The following is a 21,024-nucleotide window of genomic DNA, read 5'->3' as shown; positions in this document are numbered from 1 at the left end:
ATGGTGGAATGATGGTTTACTTCTTTTGATCCCACATACATCCAATGCCTCAGCCATTGTCTACTTTGAATTATTAAATTCACCTCATCATGCTGCCATGGAAATCACCTTAATGCTTGGGATTGATCTAAAGTTGATAGTCAACCGTTGAGCCAACACTCTGCTCAATTTACCTTTTATAGTGTTATAGCAGCTTTGCTCCTTACACCAACTGCACATGAAATGGCATGAAATCCTGTGCTCTTAGGACCTTATAGTGCTGCAAAATCAGCATATTCTCCTTCAATGAGTAGCTCCTTGAAACCCCATGAAAAGACTTTCATAAGGCACCATTGACTCCTCTGAATAATACATCTTCATCACCAGAATGCTGGAAATAGCATCTTTATCAAGTTAAATATTTGGCACATAAATCAGCCCTATCTCTATCTGAGAAAGCAGTGCCCTAACAACCAAATTTCTTCTTAAAATCTGTGCCCTCCAGTCTGTTGAGAGTTATTTCATCAGGGCAGCATTGTAATCCAAATAAGACAAACCACAGGTGACACCCAAACCACTGGCAATCACCTACCAAACAAAAACCACCCAGACTGCACTCCTATTAGTTTACATGCATCAACGTTTCTCCAAATGGAAATAACTCCACAGGCTATAGTTTTGTGAACAGTATGCAAAGATATGCAACCATGAAGAGAGAAACAAGACATGACAATCAATCAGCAGAATACCATCCCACTCCAATGAAATGACTATCTCCAAGTCAAAGGCAAAGGTCCATGAAGCATATGCTGCACAGTCTAAGCAGCTTCTACCAAAATTTCAACCTTTTGAAGGCTAGAATCATTATGCCACCATGCAAATCTCTGAAACATGCGATGAAAATCACATGTGCAATCCTCATGCAATATGAGGGATAGCAGTCTCCACTGTGGCAGAAGTTGGGTTGCCAAAGAGGTCTATTCTTCTTAGTTCAAGGTTGTCTTCTATAGCACTCTACTGAAGCTAACTAGCTATCGTTTGATCACTGGGCTTTCTGCTAGCAAAAGTGTTAGATATGTGTTACTAAGGTGCAAACTTGCAAAGTGTATTGGATTTTCATCTCTTAGAAAGGTCCTTTAAGAGAAAACATGTATCAGTAGTATTGTTCAATTCAAAAGATAATAGACTCCACCAAATTAAGTGTTTTAAGAGGTTTGGTTATATCAAAAGATGTGGTTTATATTTGCTTTAGTTTTTTTATATGCTTTTATACACTTACTGAGATCAAGAAATTCCCCTTGGACATATAAGGCTTGTTGCTTTGTAAAGACAGTGCACCGTTACAATTGCTAGTCTTACAATTTCAAAGGTCATCAAACCTGTGAGAATGCATAGTTTAATCATACCTGAACTTATAGCCCAATGGATTATTTGCATCAGCAGGTGATGGAAGGCCTCCACAGTATGAGACAAAAGACTTGATCTTTCCTCCTTTGAAATGAGCTTGATTGATCATTTTCATTGCCATCATATGATCTGGAGAAAGATGAAAAGAATAATCAATCACATTTCCATCTAGAGTTGGGATGATATGATAAATTTCTATTTTGACTTCATTTATTTGAACACAAACAAGATAGTGCGTAGTAGATTTCTTATATCAATTATCCATGCGATACTAATGTCTTGCTTAAGCTTTATCCTATATCTTCTAGTGACTCGTACTGTAGATAGAAACATAAAAAATCAAATATTTTAATTTAAAACACAATAATTATGGGAAAATTCAACATGGGTATTACTATTTTCTGTATGAGCTAAGTAACTAGAGTTTAGTAGTTGAGTGAAATTATAGTTGTGAGGTTTGGCTAAAAACATCGACCTCACCATAAAGATTGTTGTTTGATTGAATATTAGTAAATCAACAAAAGAATAAGCTGTCCACTTCGAACATAGTATTTCCAAAATTCTCAACTCTAATGGCATACACAAACACCGCTCCTTGAAAAGACTAGCGTATAATCATACAACGAGATTGGGTAATGACAAACCTGGCAACTAAATGTAATAAATGCCTTGCCCAAGTTAGATAATTAAACAGAACAAATAATTGGAGAAAAAAGTTTCAATAGCATATTCGCATTATTAAGCAACCAACAATTACGTTAAGGGATACTCTTATAGTGAATGGTCCTCCAAGTGTGATAAAAAAAGCAATCCTAACATGGAAAATGTCTACTGCAATCAGCTACGGTGTTCCACACAGGTTCAATGTGAATGTGTGAGAAGTAATTTGAGATGTTCTGAAAAGTAATTCTATTTTCGAAAATTAAACACTATTTTGTAATTACTTTACTGAAAAAAAGAGTGAAAAGTCTTATATTTTGCTATTAAGACTACAAATGTCTATTTCATGCATGTACGACTTAGACTACAAGTAAACTAAAAAGTATAATAAGGTTTTGGTCTCAGCAAAAAAGCATAAACAGAAGTCAAGACAGTGTCCTAGGAGGGGTTCCAAAGGGACTGCTACTAGACCAAGTGACAACAATGGGACAAGGACCCAATGTCACCTTAGTCGCTGTCCCCTGCTCTTTATGTACTTTCACCAATGGGAGGAGTCCCAATATCAAGGAATCACTTGAATGATGTTGAAATTTCTAAGTCTATCCAAGTAGAAATTCTTTCTGTACTATTTGGTTTATTTCACCTACTTGTTTAATTACTTAACAAGTTATTTACCATGTAAATACTGAAAATAAACACAAGTACAATATCAACATTTACAGATCATCAACTGAAAGAAAACAAGCACACAAGTGACATCGTTATTTTTGGATCAATGTCGCCAGAAAAACCCAATGTGGGAAAACCAGTGCAGCCATTCAGAAGGTTATATTATTATGCAGTTTATCTGAGTACAATTGGGTGCCTAAACCGGCTCACCTGACAGAGAAAAATATATGGCAACAATACCTCTATATCCGAAAACAGGTATTCAGAAAACCTATCCCATGAAACCCTCTCTGGCACAACTGAAGCTCAGCGCTGGCCCTTTTGGCCACTGCGCCAGCCCTCTGAGGCACTGCACAACCTCTGGGAGCCTCAACGTCAATCCCTCTGCCCTCTGCGTGGATGATGTAGTCTCTCTGGGCTCTGCGCTGCCCCCACTGGGCTCTACGTAGCCTAGACTGACTGTTGCTCTCGCTCTCTTTGCTTCTTTGCCAGTCTCCCAGTATTGTCCCTGCCTCTCTACCTCGTAGTCACTGCCCCTCGCTGTTGATCACTTATTTACTTTTGCTTAGCAACCCCGCTCTAGCAAAATGAATGATTGATCACTTTGGTGTGTTCTCCAACTAACTCTCAAGCCTCCTCTTCTACTTTTTTCATTGGTCCATTAATGACCGAGATTTAATTTCTAATCAACGGCTAAGATTAGATTTGGCTTGACCCATGACTTTTGGAACCTTCTAACCCAATTTTATATTAATACCCATTAATATTTTATTTTTCCTAAGTTTAGACTTAGGAACTCCATTAAAAATATTAATTATTTTAATATCTCCCAAACCGTGTACAATCTGTCCAAACCATTTCTGGGTCTTGGAGATCTCATGTGCTTTATCCTCTCCACCAATTTTCATGGCTAGAGCACATCTGATGCTACCCCAAATTAACACTCCCTCTTAGCGAGAACTGTGTTCTAGTAATACTCCATACTGAGCATCACCTTGATTATTCGGCATCAGTTCGTGTTCTGATGCTAGGCCTCCCTCCCAACATCCTTTGCCCTGCTACATCCTGTACTGCTGCCCATGGCCCTGCTACTGCCACTGCTGCATCTGTACAACAACTCCCTCTACATCCTTGCTGCTGCTGGTCCATCCTCCCAGCACTGCATCTGCACTGCATCCCCTCTCATCATGTTGCATCGTGCTACTGCACTGCATCCCCTCTCATCATGTTGCATCGTGCTACTGCACTGCATGCCCTCTCATCATGTTGCATCGTGCCACTGCATATTGCTACTGCACTGCAACTGAGTTACTGAGAAGTAAGTAACTGAACCACCCAACTTTTGACATCCCTGTCAGGCTAGAAACACTCCTTATGCTGAAGCTCTATCTGCTGCTAACAAGTGCTCCCTCTACTGACCTCTGCGCTGCTACAACAACTCCCTGCATCTCGCACCGTTGCACACATCTATGCCATCATGCACTGGTGCAACACTCCCGTGCCTCTCGCACTGTTGCAACCTGCTAGCCTTGCGTTGTCCCGAGACTCCTGCACTGTAGCACTCTCTACCACTCCATCCGCATCCATCTCTACCGACATCCACCAGTCCTGCTACTCCTCTTCAGGGCTCCGGTAGCAAGGTATAATCCAACAATGTTTTAAAAACCGGTCGGTCTGAACCGGTAACTGGTCAAACCGGCTGATTAGCAAGCCCATCGGGTCATACCGGCTTGAAAACCCAATTTACCTCCTCATTTTGCCTTTTTTTGCCCTAAACGGTCATAACCGACCGGTTTATTGCCAGGGAAACTATAACCCCCACAAAATGCATTTTTGTGAGTTTTGAAGCTGGTTTGAGGGAAATTTGGGGTTGTTTTCCTCCAAAAATAATCTCTCCAAAAAAAAAACATGCCTACCCTCTCATTTTCCTGACACATCTCAACTCTAACAATGTTGGCAATTAATGGTAATGTTAAATTCTTAAAGTAAAAGGATGAAAATGAAAATTGAAGGAAATGTTCCTTTAATTTTCATTTTCATCCTTTTACTTAAATTTTTAACATTACCATGAAATGACTTAGGATGTTTGAGAGTGGTTTTGACCTCATTGGATTTCATATGGAGAAACTAGAATTTTAGATTTCACTCAAAATTCAGCAGACTTAATGGTTTTCAGGATTTTATGGTTTGGGGGTTTGCAATGTTTCCATTTGATTCTATCATGCGTGAGGGTATGAGATTGGCATTTGGTCAAGAGCATGAAGCCTTTTAAGAACCTTGATCATGACGACATTGATTGTTGAACTTTGTTGATGTTGGTGGTACTGATTGTTGAACTCCTCTACCATGGCCTTAACAAAAATGCACCTTTCACTCAAAGGAAAACAACTGGTTAGGCATGCTAATATTTTTCTACCAGATTATAAGGTTAAGGAGATGAACCCTTCACTCAAACCAAAATCATTGGTTAGGCATGTTAAACCTTTTCAATTTCTATCATGATATAAGGTTGAGCAATCCAAGTTTGAAGACTTTGAGCTAGATGATGTTCATGTATCTCTTGTTGATGATGTTTATGTATTTCTAGTAGCGTTGAATCAATGATGAGTTTCATGAGTGACCACGTTGATCAGTGATTTGTAGTTTTGATGTCTATTTTTGCTACTACTACTAAAGTTGTAGAGGAGTTTTAGGAGTCCTCAAATTCGGAGGCATATTATTTATGTAGTTCATGTTGATGATCTCGTCTAGCAGTGGTGATGAGTTTAATCATGATGAGAAGTGATCATGTTGTTGATCATTGATATGTAGACTTGTAGTAGTTCAGTGACCCCATAGCTTAGAGCATTGTTTCCGGACACTAGAGGCCATTTAGAGCCTCATTGATTATGTATTTTGTTACGGATATGTATTGCACTCGATGCCATTTTGATATATTCACCTTTACATGGTATATAGATAAGCAAACTTTGCATATTTTGTTTCTATTGGCTTGGAATCATGGTTTTAAATCTTAAAAATAGTTTTTTTCATTAAAAATTAATTATGTAATGTATTTTTTTAAACTGGTTTGTTTAGACCTGACCAGTGCCGGTTCAACTGGTTCCAGTTCGAAACCCGATTTATTAGGTGGACCAGTCCAGTCACTGGTTCCGGTTTTTAAAACATTGAATCCAAAAGGTTGGGTACCTCAAGGATTCTGCCCCTGATCGCTTGTAGTCATCCTGACTACAACTCGATGTCTCCCCACTTCTTTTCAAGTGGCACATGAGCACTCATGGCACAATCGTCCTCCTCCTCGACTTCCTTCTCTGCCTTTGTAGGCGCTGCCTTTGAGTCTGAAGTCTCTCCCTTACTCTTCTTCCTAGGACACTGGTTCACAAAATGACCCAGTTCCCCACAATGGAAGCACTTGACATTGGAGAGGTCCCTCTTCTTCCTCTTCTCCTGCTTTCCCGCAGATGCTAGAGCCGCATCCTCTTCTTCCTCCTTCTTGATCCGAACCCCTTTTCTGCTACTCCCCGCCTTGGTCAGTCGTCTAATCTCTTCTTGACGAAGAGTCGTCCACACTTCTTCCCAATCTAGAAGACCCGTCCTGCTTATTAGTATGCTCTGGACAAATACCTCCCAATTCTTGGAAACTGCGTTCATTGCGGTCCTCACCATCAATTCCTCATCCGGTGTGGCCCCTATGGAAGTTAGCTGGTCACAGACCTCCTTCAACCAACCAAGGAAGACATCTATTTGCTCTCCCTTTTGCATCTGGTATGCCCTTAGCTGATTCTCCAGGAGCATCTTCCTCTGCACGAAGGTATGCTGGTGCAATGTCTTCAAGGCATCCCACATCTCCTTTGTCGTTTCCTTTTCAACAATATGTGGTACCACATGATCCTTGACCCCATTAAGGATGATGCACTTAGCCTTAGCCGTTACCTTCTCGTACCTTTCATTAGCTGCAGGGTCAACTGGGATAGCTATCACTCTTGAGATGAAGCCCTTGAGGCTATGTCTGTCTAGAATGGACAAGATCCTGGCCTTCCAGACCACAAAGTTGGAAGCTCCGTTTAGCCTATCCTGATCTCTCAACCCATTCACGACCATCTCGCTGGTCTTCTTTCAACTCCTCCGAGTCTCTCTACTTCCCTCCTGGAAGTCCTCTGTTCGACTCCTGCTGAGTCTCTCAACTTCCCGTCTGGAAGTTCTCAGTTCGACTCCCTCTGAGTCTCGATTTCCCTTCTGGAAATCCCTCTGCCAACGTCAAGTTGCCCCACTCCGATCGTTTGTGCAACTGCACCACTGATCTGGATTCCTTGGCTAAAAATATGCCTCGGCAGCAACTCCCTCCTCCTTGGGTCTCGCTGTTGATTTGGGGTAGCATCGGATGTGCTCTAGCCACAAAAATTGGTGGAGAGGCTAAGGCGCATGAGATCTCCAATACCCAGAAAGTGTTTGGGCAGATTCTAAATAGTTTGGGAGATATTAAAATAATTAATATTTTTAATGGAGTCCCTAAGTCTAAACTTAGGGAAAATAAAATATTAATGTGAATTGATATAAACTGTGTTAGAATGGTCCAAAAGTCATGGATCAAGCCAGATCTAATCTTAGCCGTTGATTAGGGACTTAATCTCAGATGTTGATTTGTTATCGAGAAAAGTATAAGAGGAGGCTTGAGAGTCACTTGGAGAACACACCAAGAGATCAAGATTTCGACTTTCTAGGGGTGGGTTTGTTGAGAAAGTTGAAAGAGTGATCAGAGTTGCAACTGAAGGGCAGCGAATACAGAAGCAGAGAGGCAGAGATAGCACTAGGAGGATCGGCGTAGTAGCCAGAGAGAGGGACGCAGAAGTAGCCAAGGGTTCATGCAGAGGCAACTAGGAGCTGCGCAGTGCCTCAGAGGGTTAGCGTGGGTGACGCAGAGGGCTAGAGGGTTGACGCAGTGCCTCCAAAGGCTGATGTAGGCCAAGCTAGAGTGATGCTGGGCTAATGCTGGGCCAGAGAGAGGCTGACGCAGTCCCTAGAGGCTGATGCTGGGGTTTCGTGGGGCATATTGGAGTTGTAGCGCTGCCAAAGTGTTTATCCAAGTTTTAGCTGGAATATCTGCTTCCGATTAGAGATGTACTATTGCCGAGATTTTTCTCTATTGGGTGAGCTGGATTTGGCACTTAGATTGAATTTTGAAACTACTTAATAAATCAAACCCTCAGATAGATGCACCGATTTTCCTGCATTGGGTTTTTCCAGGGACATTGGTCCAAAAACAACGGTGTCACTTGTGTGCTTGTTTCTATTTCCTTCAGTTGATGATCTGTAATGTGTTAAGCATGTACTTGTATTTATTTCCAGTATTTACATGGTAAATAAATTGTTAATTAACAGAACAAGTAAGTAGGAATAAATCAGTAAAGTGCATGAAGGGTTTCTAATGTGTCAGACTTAGAAATTCCAACTTGGTATCAGAGCGTGGTTGCCGATCACAGGAGAACTGGGGACATCCACTGAGCAGAGCAGAAAACAGCTGTCCCGAGTTACAAAAGTTGTTCCTAGAAGAGAAGCAACAATGAAGGGGTGACGCAGTGCCTGCGTCATCAAGTTTGAGCCGGGAAGAGGATCAACGCAGTGGTAGAGGGAAGTAGACTCAACCTACGCAGTGCTCGATAATCTTTCTCAGTTAGGAAGGATTGATGCCCGTGGCCAGGAGGTGCGGATTTTTAATAGAGTCGGGATTTCGTAGAGCCTAGAAGCTCTAACCTTTAGTTTGGTGGGGCTTAGGAGGCTGTGGGTAAGTTGCAGAGTGAAGCTGGTGGGCTACTGTAGTCAGAAAAGTACCTAACAGGGCAAGACCAAGGAGGAGGGAGTTGCTGCTAAGGATTTCTAGCCAAGAAATCCAGATCAGTGGTGCAGCTACACTAAGGATCAGAGTGGGGGCATCTTGACATTGGCATAAGGGTTTCCAGGAGGGAAATCGAGGCTCAGAGGGAGTCACAACAAGAACTTCCAGGAGGGAAGTAGAGGAGCAACGAGATGACAGTGAACGGGGTAAGAGACCAGGATAGACTGTGTTGTCGCACAGATTGTCACGACAACGCTCAGACCGGGGGCTGTCACCCTGATCCCCGATCTCTCCGTTTAAGCCTATCTCCCGCGGCTAAGGGGGGTAGACCTTATGAGATGATGAAAACCAACTGTGAACCAGTTGGGTTGGGAGACACGAAGAAACAAGCACTAAAATAGACCAGTGGCTTATAAAGTTAATGTTTAAATGATTACTTACTAAGTGTTGTAGAAAAGTAAACCATGTAGAGCAATCATTTATCATCAAATAGCTCAAACAGAGACTAACTTTTACCAAATGAGAGAAAATGCTTAAATGATATTTCAGCGATTAAATCTTCAAAAGATGAAATTCGATATAAAACCACGAAATTTTTAAACGCTAACCATATATAACATTCACGATCATTCAAGCATGTTAAATCGCATAAACATTAATTTCACATCAAAATTTTAGCCTTAGCAGAAAAAGATAAAATGTGATAAATCCCTGAGCTAAGACTGAATCTGGGAAAATATTCCCAAAAAATGATTTTATGATTTTTCAAAGAAAATTAAAGACAAAAAAAAAAAAATTTCTAAACAAACTAAACTAAAAGGAAAATTTTTATTTTTTATCTTTTTATATTTTTATTTATTATTTATTTTTCTTTTAAATAAAAATCAAAACAAATAAAATGAAAAATGAAAATCCAAATTTAATTTATTTTTAGTTTTTTGAACTTTTTCTAGGTTTTTATTTTTTATTTATTTAAATGAAAAAACAAAATAACTGAGAACCTAAATCTAAATCTAAAATAAGGATTAAATCTAAAACTATAAAATAATCAAAACTAAAAAAAAGACTCTTTTTAATTTTTTTATAATTTTTATGATTTTAAATTTTTTATGATTAATAAAACTAAAATTAAGATCTAAAAAAAACAAAACTTTAATAAAACTAAAATCTAGTCTAAAATTATAAAAATCAAACTAAATCTAAGTCTAAAGCTCTAACCTAAAAAATAAATTTATAACTAAATCAAAATTTATCTAATGTATGAAAATAAAACAAAACATAAAAAAAAAAACTCAAGTCTACAGTCAAAAAATCCAACAAATAAAAATAAAAATCGATTTTTTTTTTTTGATTTTAATTTTTATATACCCGCATCAAATCAAACCAAAGGACTTACGTTATAAAATAAAATGGCGTAAAAAAAAAAAAACTAAACTGAAATTGCTCAGCGCAAAGGGGAAAACCTGGCCTGTAAATAAAATCGTGATCTAACCTAGAAGAAAATGAAAATCGACTTTAAATTTTTTGTAGAATCTAAACAAAAAAACGTTTTATGCTGTACCATATACTGCAATCTAAGAAATCAAAGTTTTAAATTTGCACTTACGCTGAAAACCAAAGGTGTCTTGTTCATACGTAGGCAGGGAGAAGAGTTTACGAAAATTTACCTGGCCCGTGATCTCTTACAGTGCGGCTTGCAGATCGATCGACGACGGATGGATGTCGTTTGCGGTTTTGCAGCTTCTGACAATCATGTAGAACCACAATGATTTGCTGCGTTGATTAGAAGCCTTTTTCAATGGCAAAAAAAATATGTGTGAATGCAGGTGCGTGGAGCTCTTCAGCAACTGAAGCAACGGGGGTAATTTTGACGTAGGATGAAAATTTGTAGCGGATATGGATAAGGATGGAGGCACAGAAATAAAATAAAGAAATTTGTGAGAGAAAGGAGCCACGGGAGTAGGTCGGATGCAAGCAATATGCAGGTGCGGAGGGCAGAAATGTAGCTTAATGAGAAAAGCGTGAAGAACTGCAGCTGCGGAAAAAGTTGTTGATTGAGCTGCGTTTGACAGTGTGAAGGCAGCGTGAATAGGAGAAAACTGAGGCAACGATGGCAGGATGGACGAAGAGCGAAGGAATAAGGGTCTGATGATGTGGTTTGCTGCAGGTGTGGAGGATAAAGAGACAGCGTGAGAGGTGAGGGAGGTAAGCTAAGGAGCTGAGCAATTGGAGACTGTGGGCAGCGTTGAGGGATGTGACTGCGTGAGAATGAGGAGTTGCGTGAGGAACTTTACCCAGCCTCCTTAAAAAAAAATTCGAAAATTTTTCCTGCAATAAAAATGAAGCCCTGAGCAGCATAGAAACTGAAACCGTAGTCCAGAAACTTAATTAAAATTTAAAACCCTTCCTGCTTCAGATTGCCTGATAGAAATATTGAAAATTTTTCAAAATCTGTACCTACAACCTGCAAAAACCAAACACCCAGAAATGATATGTGCATAAAACAAAACTGAAAACCCTAAACCCAGCAAACAAAATTTACAGTATTTACAACCTGAAAGCTCTTAAGCAGCCAGATTTATCATTAATCACAGTAATATTATCAGAATTTAATTTTAATGTAAAACGCTTCAGAAAACCCTGCATGCATTCATAAAAAATATTTCGAATGATAAGCCCGGGATTAAGAACTGGCTGGGCTCTTTCAGAAAACACAACCCGGGGGTTGGCTGGTTCAGCCGAGAACTTCCCCTAATGCCCGGTAATCTGAAAAAAGGATTCCCTGCACAGCTTAAAATCAACCATTAACATAAAAAGAGAAAACAATAGTGAAAACCCCGATCAAATGGAGATACCTGCCACTATATTTCAGAATCTAAACTATTATTCAAACCCCAAAGATCAGACAAGATACCTGTGCCTAGATCAATCTTCATTAAGCTATCATCAATGGCTGAAAATAAAATTATGCAGAAAAACTAAAACAATCTTACAACATTTTCAGAAGAGTAACACTAGCAAGATTTCTAACCCCAAAGTCTTCTTTATTGCACAAAAAATGACTACAAGAGAGCTTTCTTTAGCACCAGACTCTCAGATCGAATCTGCTCTCAAATGACCCCTAGCACCCTATTTAAAGGAAAAATTCCCAACAGCTAGTTCGAGTGATCCATGTCAAAATGATCTCGACCGTCGATGAGGGTCAAGATATCTCTTAATCTTATCCGTCGAATTTTTAATGCATTAAAAAATTGAAACTCTCATTTATTTACTCAAAATATTATTATTTTATTATTTTTTAAGCTTTTACTTTATTTTATTATTTTTATTTATTATTATTATTATTTTAATTAATTAAATAATTAATTTTATTATTATTATTTTTAATTTTTTAATTTATTTTTAAATGGATCCTCGAACTTAGCCTTTGGAAAAATCACCTAGGACCTAGGACTTAGGACTTATGAGGGGATTAAAAACATTTTCTAACCCTTAAGACACTTTACATCATGACTTTTACAAATTCCCATCTCAAGGGGGACAACCCATTTGACATAGACCCTCATAAACCACCCAGTTCTGCGACACAACTATAATCTAGCAAATTAACACACTAGGATTCTCCTAAGATTCTAATGACAAAATCCATTCCGGCTTTGGGGTTAGGCCGAAGGAAAACTCTGCCGATCATAGATCGGTGAGACAAAAAACCTTCCGGAACGTAGATTATCACTAGAAAATTAGGTCCACCTAGGCAATTTACATACATGACTCAACTCTGCTAAGATTATTTACAATTAAATATGCAAACTGGGTTTACAACATAAATTGATCAAGCTGTCGATGACTGTCGAATGGCACGGACATGTCGATCAAGCGCTATCCCTTTTTTGCGAAGAAAAGGGGGTGTACTGCTAGAAAGTTGACACATAGTGGTCAACATCTGGATCCACTTGGGACACGTTGCTGCACTGTAGGAATGTGAGAATCCAGAATCTGCACCCATGCAACACACAACAAAACATAAGTAGCGTCCATCCAAAAAATCATCATATAACGTTAAGCACAGGAAAAATATAAGCTCTTTATTTATTAACTATCTAGTAACATGAAAAGTAAATCTTAATCCTAAAATAGAAATGAAAATGCTGAAAAAACAAGGAGTAAGGTTAGAAATACAGGGGATGCCCCATGGCATCAGATGTGTTCAATATAGTGTATACTGAGCATTTGCCTGCTTTAAGACAAATCTGTCGGCTGCTTGTCGGATGTGTCATGTCCAATTCTACATATGGTAGGACTTTTTCCTATCCGAAAATCAAGCTGCTCGCGGCTGTCTGGTGCATCAAATCTTCTTCTCATTCTCTTTCTTTTGCACTTTTTCTTCCTGGCAGGCCGTATCACTGATGACATGGAACTTTTTGCTTCAAAGTTATCAGATGAAGTATGTAAGATATGCGTGACATGTCTTTCTTTATCCTGCATCTTATCATTTTTAATTCTATCTGGATCACCTTCAATTAACCACCTTTCAATCGAACCAATGACCTCCTCATAGTAAGATGGAGCTTGTTGCAGCGGATGAGAAGGCTCTTGATCTATTGATTCTTCCTGGTTTCCTTCATCTTCCAACTGCTATTGAAATTTCTGAAACTATATTTTAATGGCGTCTATCTGACTAGAGTGTTCAACCCTTATAGCACTATATTCCCTGGCATGGTCTTCTTCCATGGTCATCAAGCAATGCTGCATAGAGTTTATCTCTTTCTTATGATTTGCTTGCATGGTCGTCATATTTTCCTCTAAGCCTGACATCTTGCTTTGCATAAAACTGATTTCTATGTCATGATTAATCTTCATGGCTTCAATTTCCTTACTATGTTGATTTTGCATGATCTCCATCTCCCTATTACGCTTTTCCAAGTGAGTGCATAAAGTTCTCACATCATTGGCATAATTAGTTTGATTTATCTCCATATTTCTTACCAGTAGCAATAGATCTTGTATAATTTGCTTATGATCTTCCTTTTCATTGTCAACACTACTATGATCTGCAATGGTACAAGTGGATGGCACATTCTGATATGAAGAATTGTCTTGGACAGCTGGACCTTTTACAAGATTACTTTCATTTTGTTGCACAATTTTAGGGGCACAAGGCGAGCTATCTGGATCACCATATCTATCTTTAAAGGCATCGACAATGTCTTGCAAAGAAATGAAGGAATCTTCAGGACAACTATTAAACCAATTCAAAGCATCACCCTTTAAAGAATGGACAAATAGACGCATCTTGACATCTTCATGATTATATTGAGGAAGTCTACAATATATGATCATTACACAAGTAAAGCTGTTTAAATGCTGTCTAACAGCGACCGAATAACCACCTGAGAACTTAAATAATTTAGAAATGGCCTCTTTAGAAAAATCATAGAGATTATCAGTAAAATGACATGGTTTAAATGAATAATCCATGATGAATAATAAGGGATCAAATGGATGATAGAAAAAGATTTCTGCTCAAGAAAATTAAGAGATGAAAGAAGTGGAGTCGCCACTTGAACAATGAATCTAATTCTAAGATCCAAAAAGCAACCAACAAGCAGATATGAGAGAGGCATCTTGTTTGGGAAATGAAAAGAAATGGAGTCGCCACCCAAACAAGAAACGAACTGAAGAGTAGTTGTTGATATGACGAAAGATAAGGCGATAAAAGATCCAAATGATAACCAAAAATGTTGAATCTGCCAGCTCAAATGAGAGATAAGAAAGATGATGAGAAGATGAATGTCGTTGAAACGCCAGGAACAGAAAAACTTTGTTCCCGGCAACGACGCCAAAAAATGTTGTCGCACAGATTGTCACGACAACGCTCAGACCGGGGGCTGTCACCCTGATCCCCGATTTCTCTGTTTAAGCCTGTCTCCCGCGGCTAAGGGGGGTAGACCCTATGAGATGATGAAAACCAACTGTGAACCAGTTGGGTTGGGAGACACGAAGAAACAAGCACTAAAATAGACCAGTGCCTTATAAAGTTAATGTTTAAATGATTACTTACTAAGTGTTGTAGAAAAGTAAACCATGTAGAGCAATCATTTATCATCAAATAGCTCGAACAGAGACTAACTTTTACCAAATGAGAGAAAATGCTTAAATGATATTTCAGCGATTAAAGCTTCAAAAGATGAAATTCGATATAAAACCACGAAATTTTAAACGCTAACCATATATGACATTCACGATCATTCAAGCATGTTAAATCGCATAAACATTAGTTTCACATCAAAATTTTAGCCTTAGCAGAAAAAGATAAAACGTGATAAATCCCTGAGCTAAGACTGAATCTGGCAAAATATTCCCAAAAAATGATTTTATGATTTTTCAAAGCAAATTAAAGACAAAAAAAAAAAAAAAAATTCTAAACAAACTAAACTAAAAGGAAAATTTTTATTTTTATTTTTTTATATATATTTTTTTATTTTTCTTTTAAATAAAAATCAAAACAAATAAAATGAAAAATGAAAATCCAAATTTAATTTCTTTTTAGTTTTTTGAACTTTTTCTAGATTTTTATTTTTTATTTATTTAAATGAAAAAACAAAATAACTGAGAACCTAAATCTAAATCTAAAATAAGGATTAAATCTAAAAGTATAAAATAATCAAAACTAAAAAAAAGACTCTTTTTAATTTTTTTATAATTTTTATGATTTTTAATTTTTATTTTTTTTTTATGATTAATAGAAATAAAACTAAAATTAAAATCTAAAACTTTAATAAAACTAAAATCTAGTCTAAAATTATAAAAATCAAACTAAATCTAAGTCTAAAGCTCTAACCTAAAAAATAAATTTATAACTAAATCAAAATTTATCTAATGTATGAAAAAAAAAAGAAAAAACTCAAGTCTACAGTGAAAAAATCCAACAAATAAAAATAAAAATCGATTTTTTTTTTGATTTAATTTTTATATACCCGCATTAAATCAAACCAAAGGACTTACGTTATAAAATAAAATGGCGTAAAAAAAAAACTAAACTGAAATTGCTCAGCGCAAAGGGGAAAACTTGGCCCGTAAATAAAATCGTGATCTAACCTAGAAGAAAATGAAAATCGACTTTAAATTTTTTGTAGAATCTAAACAAAAAAATGTTTTACGCTGTACCATATACTGCAATCTAAGAAATCAAAGTTTAAATTTGCACTTACGCTGAAAACCAAAGGCGTCTTGTTCATACGCAGGCAGGGAGAAGAGTTTACGAAAATTTACCTGGCCCGTGATCTCTTACAGTGCGGCTTGCAGATTGATCGACGACGGATGGATGTCGTTTGCGGTTTTGCAGCTTCTGACAATCATGTAGAACCACGATGATTTGCTGCGTTGATTAGAAGCTTTTTCGATGGCAAAAAAAAAATGTGTGAATGCAGGTGCGTGGAGCTCTTCAGCAACTGAAGTAGCAGGGGTAATTTTGACGTAGGATGAAAATTTGTAGCGGATATGGATAAGGATGGAGGCGCAGAAATAAAATAAAGAAATTTGTGAGAGAAAGGAGCCACGGGAGTAGGTCGGATGCAAGCAATATGCAGGTGCGGAGGGCAGAAATGTAGCTTAATGAGAAAAGCGTGAAGAACTGCAGCTGCGGAAAAAGTTGTTGATTGAGCTACGTTTGACAGTGTGAAGGCAGCGTGAATAGGAGAAAACTGAGGCAACGATGGCAGGATGGACGAAGAGTGAAGGAATAAGGGTCTGATGATGTGGTTTGCTGCGTATGTTCTATGTTAGAGCAATTTATTTAAATTTTCACAGTTAGCAATCACATCACCATTATAATAAACTGCAGATAGAACATAAATATAAAATCGTAGAAGACAAGCCAAGGCAAGAGGACACAAGATATGGCGCGAGCCAGGGACAAACCCCACAATGTGTGGGGAAACCCTTTGATCAAATCTTCTTTTATCTTCAAAGTTCAACAGAGAAAGAGAGAGAGAGTACATTTACAATAGAAGTCAATACGTTGACTTTTGATATCGCATGAGATCAGTTGAAGACATATTGCTTCAACTGATTCTCTTAAGTGACTCCTTCACCTATCTTAGTGCAGCATCTCGTCCATTTGTTGCACCTAGCCATGTGACACCATGCTGTATTAACACAGTTTTGAACCTGATGACAAAGCTGCTCTCATCTGCTCTCATCATCATGCTGCTCATTATTTATCCTGCCCACTGTGCTACATCTTCCATCATCATGTTGTTTCATTCATCATCATTCATCACTTAACGAGAGGATTATACACCATGACTGTTCCGAGAAGCTGAGATGATCTTTGTACCTTCATATTAGTGTCACCAAGATCAAGTTTGCAAGACCACCATTCACTGAGTTATATCGAGATCAAGTCATGATCCTATAACTATCATAAGACTGTAATTAATACAGAGATCATTCCTTACCATCAATATATACATTGGTCACCAAGTATAAGTAATCATATGTACATTATCCTTATAGATCTGACTGGGATATCATCATGATCTTCTATACTAAGATCTGTCGAGAATGTGCCTCTGTTTACTCATGCGAAGATCCCATAGATCTGCCGAGAATGTGCCTCTGTTTACTCACGCAAAGATCTCATAGATCTGCCGAGAATGTGCCTCTGTTTACTCATGCGAAGATCTCATAGATCTGCCGAGAATGTGCCTTTGTTTACTCATGCGAAGATCTCATAGATCTGCCGAGAATGTATACCGAGACTGCTACAGGAATATCATATATATATATATATGTCGAGATTGTCATAGCAACTGTTATCACTGCGGTTAGCTGAGATTGTCATATCAATCTATTCATGTAATGCAGAGACTTTCATTATAAGGATTCGGTCTCTGTTGAGAATGTATATAGCTCAGACCTCACTGCAGTGTCCTTATCCGAGATCTTCATTTCCTTATCCATCCGAGTTTTGTGCCTTTGATTCATAGGTATGCCGAGAGAATATTTAGCCCAGTTCATAGATCAATTCTGCGTCCTCATTATACCTTCGAGTTCTGGTCATGACCCCGTTCGAGGTGCAGTCATACCCTAATGCGGGCCTGCTTCTTCATGCGAGATTTCAGAGCGAGGAAATGCGAGATCTTCTTCCTTGATTGCGAGCTTTGTTCCTCCTTGATTGCGGCTCCTTATCTGCGGTTGCTTCTAAGATTGAATACCCTTCCTTGTAATGTCGAGGTTGTCATGATTAGCTTGACTGCGGCCTTACGCGTGATTGCGGCCTTCCATGCTTGACTGCGGCCTACAACCTTTAACTTTATCACGACGGATTCCATCTACCATGGCTCCCTTCTCCTACGGCTACCATCTATGCTATTTCCGTTGCTGTGCGTATAGTTGCTCCATGCATATAGAATGACGTGTATATAGTTTCCATAGCCAACAGATTAGGGATCACATAACTATTTCCATTGCTGTGCGTATAGTTGCTCCATTGCCAACGGATTAGGGCATCGTACTGCAGCTAGGGCTCCTTCTTAGGCCAGCGTATTCTTTTGGTTCTCTCCTTCTCCAAAAACCCAGACGTGGAGAGGAGATCACCTCAAGAATACGTGTGTGCAAATGATATCAAATCCTCATCTATTTATACCAAAATGAGGATGATGAATAGACACGTCGGTTGGGCTTCTAGAGCCTACATAAGAGTTGGTCGGCTTGACTATAATTACATAAACAAAATAAATTCACATCTCCATAAATACTTATCGGAATCGGATGATCTTTGGATCAATCCTACACCTCTCGACGGGAGGGATCCAATAAAATTATCAGCTGCCATAAATAAGCTGACCCATATGGAGTTTTTCCCTAGTTGCCAATTTAACACTCCCTCTCAACTAGGGGAAACTCCATCCGCTGATCCATATGACCGACTGTACTATCTCTGCCATCAGTGCCCTGCACTGCTCTGCCCATCTTTGCTCAGCTCTGCTGGCTCTGCTCTGCTCTGCTGAACTATGAAGAAGAAGAAGAATTGATCGAGAATGTCTCATACCATTCTCCACTGACCCGAAGTTAGACTCAGAGTGCGTAACACTGGTCCCAGACCAATCTCAATCAACCCAAAGTCAGCATCATAGTAGGTACGACTCTCACTGGTCCCAGACCAGTCCCGCACTGACACGAAGTCAGTCTCGGAGTATGTACCACCGGTCCCAGACCAGTCTCAGCCGACCCGAAGTCAGCGTCATAGTATGTACAACTCCTACCACTGGTCCCAGACCAGTATCATTGATCCCAGATCAATAGAGTACATCCTAGCGTAGGGAGTACAGTAGATACAACGATGCGTCAATCGGTACTACTATGGTCCCTAACTTCATTTCCCTGCTCATTGATCAGATGAGAGGTACTTCCCATGAGTCCCAGACTGCATGGGTAGGATGCCTCGACAGGAGAACTTAATCAATCCTGTCCTCACAGGAGAACACATCAATCCTGTTACAATCGCCATGGAGAACACATCAATCCAGGCTGCCATGGAGAACACATCAATCCAGGCCTCACAGGAGAACACATCAATCCTGCTACAATCGCCATGGAGAACACATCAATCCAGGCCTCACAGGAGAACACATCAATCCTGCTACAATCGCCATGGAGAACACATCAATCCAGGCCTCACAGGAGAACACATCAATCCTGCTACACAAGAGAGTGAATCATCTTGTCCCACAAGAGAGCGAATCATCTTGTTCCAGCGCGCACCACCAGGGGAGGGTGAGTCACCCTGTGGTCGGATGTTGCTCCAATAGAACTGCAAGCCCCCCAAAGCTCCCAGAGCTCAATGTATGCAGGACCCTTTTACAAAGGTCTCTCGACGACTCCAAGTCATTTGGGAAAATCACAAATTTGGTCTTTCCACGGGGCTCTAACCTGAACATCATCTTAATGCGATGGAGCCTCCTTGATCATCGACTTACCATAGATAAGGCAGTATTCGATGTCTATCTGCTGGAGCAATTGTCAAATACGGGATTCCTCAATAATAGAATCCCATCTCTGGTTGTCACAGAGAATCACAGTGGTATTCATCATGTGTACAAACAGCTCACTGAAGAGCTTTAGAACCAGACCGCCTCACAGAAGGCCATACTATCAGCAATGTATTCTGCCTTGGTGGTGCTCAGAGTCACCGACTTCTACTTCCTGCTCATCCAGGATAACGAGGCAGATTCCAAAGAGAAATAGCACTGAGAAGTGCTCTAGTGATCCTCCACACTGCCTGCCCACCCTTCATAATCATGTGGTTTCATATTTCCGGCAGTGTATCTCAATCCATGACAGATTGTGCCCTGAAGATATCTCAGAAGATTCTTGGTACCAATCCAGTGAGGCTCAACCAAATATGAGCTCACCATGCTAACTGCAACACATATGTTCGAACAGAGGTTCTCCAAGAACATCAATGCGAATGAGTTTATGAAACTCAAAGGCATTTCCCAAATCTGGTCCGACATCATTACCATATAACTTCTGAAAGTTAAGATCCTCGAGGTAGTCACAAGCTTGCATCTTATCTTCCCACATTCAGAATCCAACTCCCTCTGTCTCCTATAAATGAGAGGGTCTGCACCTGTCAGACATAGGTGCCGGTACGAGAGGTTTATCATCCACAACCTTCGAGTAAAGGTTTGGATCGGTTTCACTCCTAGTGAATCTCAGCGGCATTAGACAGCTATCAATCCTCTCATATTATGCCTGAGGTGTTTTTCTTCAAGCCATAGAGGGCTTTCTTCCACCTGTATACATGAGATTCCTTGATCATGATTCTCAGACTCCTCGGGTTGTTCCAAACCTGTGAACCTGCTGCATGAGGGGAATGGTACCCTTATAGTATTTTCCTTTGGTACATTTCAGACATGTACCTTCATGCTTCCTTTTGAATTCAGGCATCCTAGTCACCATTTGACTCACAGACCTCTAGAGCTGAGTCAATGGACATGGTCCCCAGTGGAAATCTATTTTCAAACACGTACCTTTCCATCGATAAGTGCCACCTTGTAACCTTTGACTTCCATTTCCGAGATGGACATCAGGTTCAATCAGGTACATAAAAGAGATTTTGGGGGTTCCTTGCTTTCGTGGAAGAGTCGACCATTGTCTTTGATGACCCGCATCTCTGTCATTCGGGCACTCCTTCGCATAAGGGCCGAACCAACACATCTACCTTTCCTTCCTATCCTTAGATCTAAACTTCCCAATGAAGTGATGCCATCAGAAGTTTTGCTGCGCCATTCTAATAACATTCTCTGATTCAACTTCACCCTAGGTGAATTATGAGGAACCCATTGATCCTTTTGTCTTGTCCCAACTGTCTTCGGTGATTGCTTTTTCACTCCTGCTTGGGCATTGTCTTCACCTCTGCTCTGATACCATGTTAATTTTAGGTATGTTCTATGCTAGAGCAATTTATT

General features: G+C 39.4%; 1 protein-coding gene across 1 annotated transcript in view; it reads right to left on the bottom strand.

The window, feature by feature from the left end:
* Positions 1-21,024, bottom strand: part of LOC149175031 (lysine-ketoglutarate reductase/saccharopine dehydrogenase bifunctional enzyme) — a 573,325-nt gene that overhangs the window by 61,470 nt on the left and 490,831 nt on the right. Inside the window, exon 18 of the mRNA XM_089419501.1 lies at positions 1,386-1,515. Within this exon, the coding sequence (XP_089275627.1) occupies positions 1,386-1,515 (130 nt within the window). The remainder of the gene's footprint in view (positions 1-1,385; positions 1,516-21,024) is intronic.

This window comes from Pinus tabuliformis, chromosome 4_1 (genome assembly GCF_031772625.1).
Source record: "Pinus tabuliformis cultivar Carrire ecotype Pingquan chromosome 4_1, CPIR1, whole genome shotgun sequence".
In the NCBI taxonomy this organism is placed as follows: Eukaryota; Viridiplantae; Streptophyta; class Pinopsida; order Pinales; family Pinaceae; genus Pinus; species Pinus tabuliformis.
Note: the sequence above shows the minus strand (reverse complement) of the source record. Positions and strands in the feature narration are given on the sequence as shown.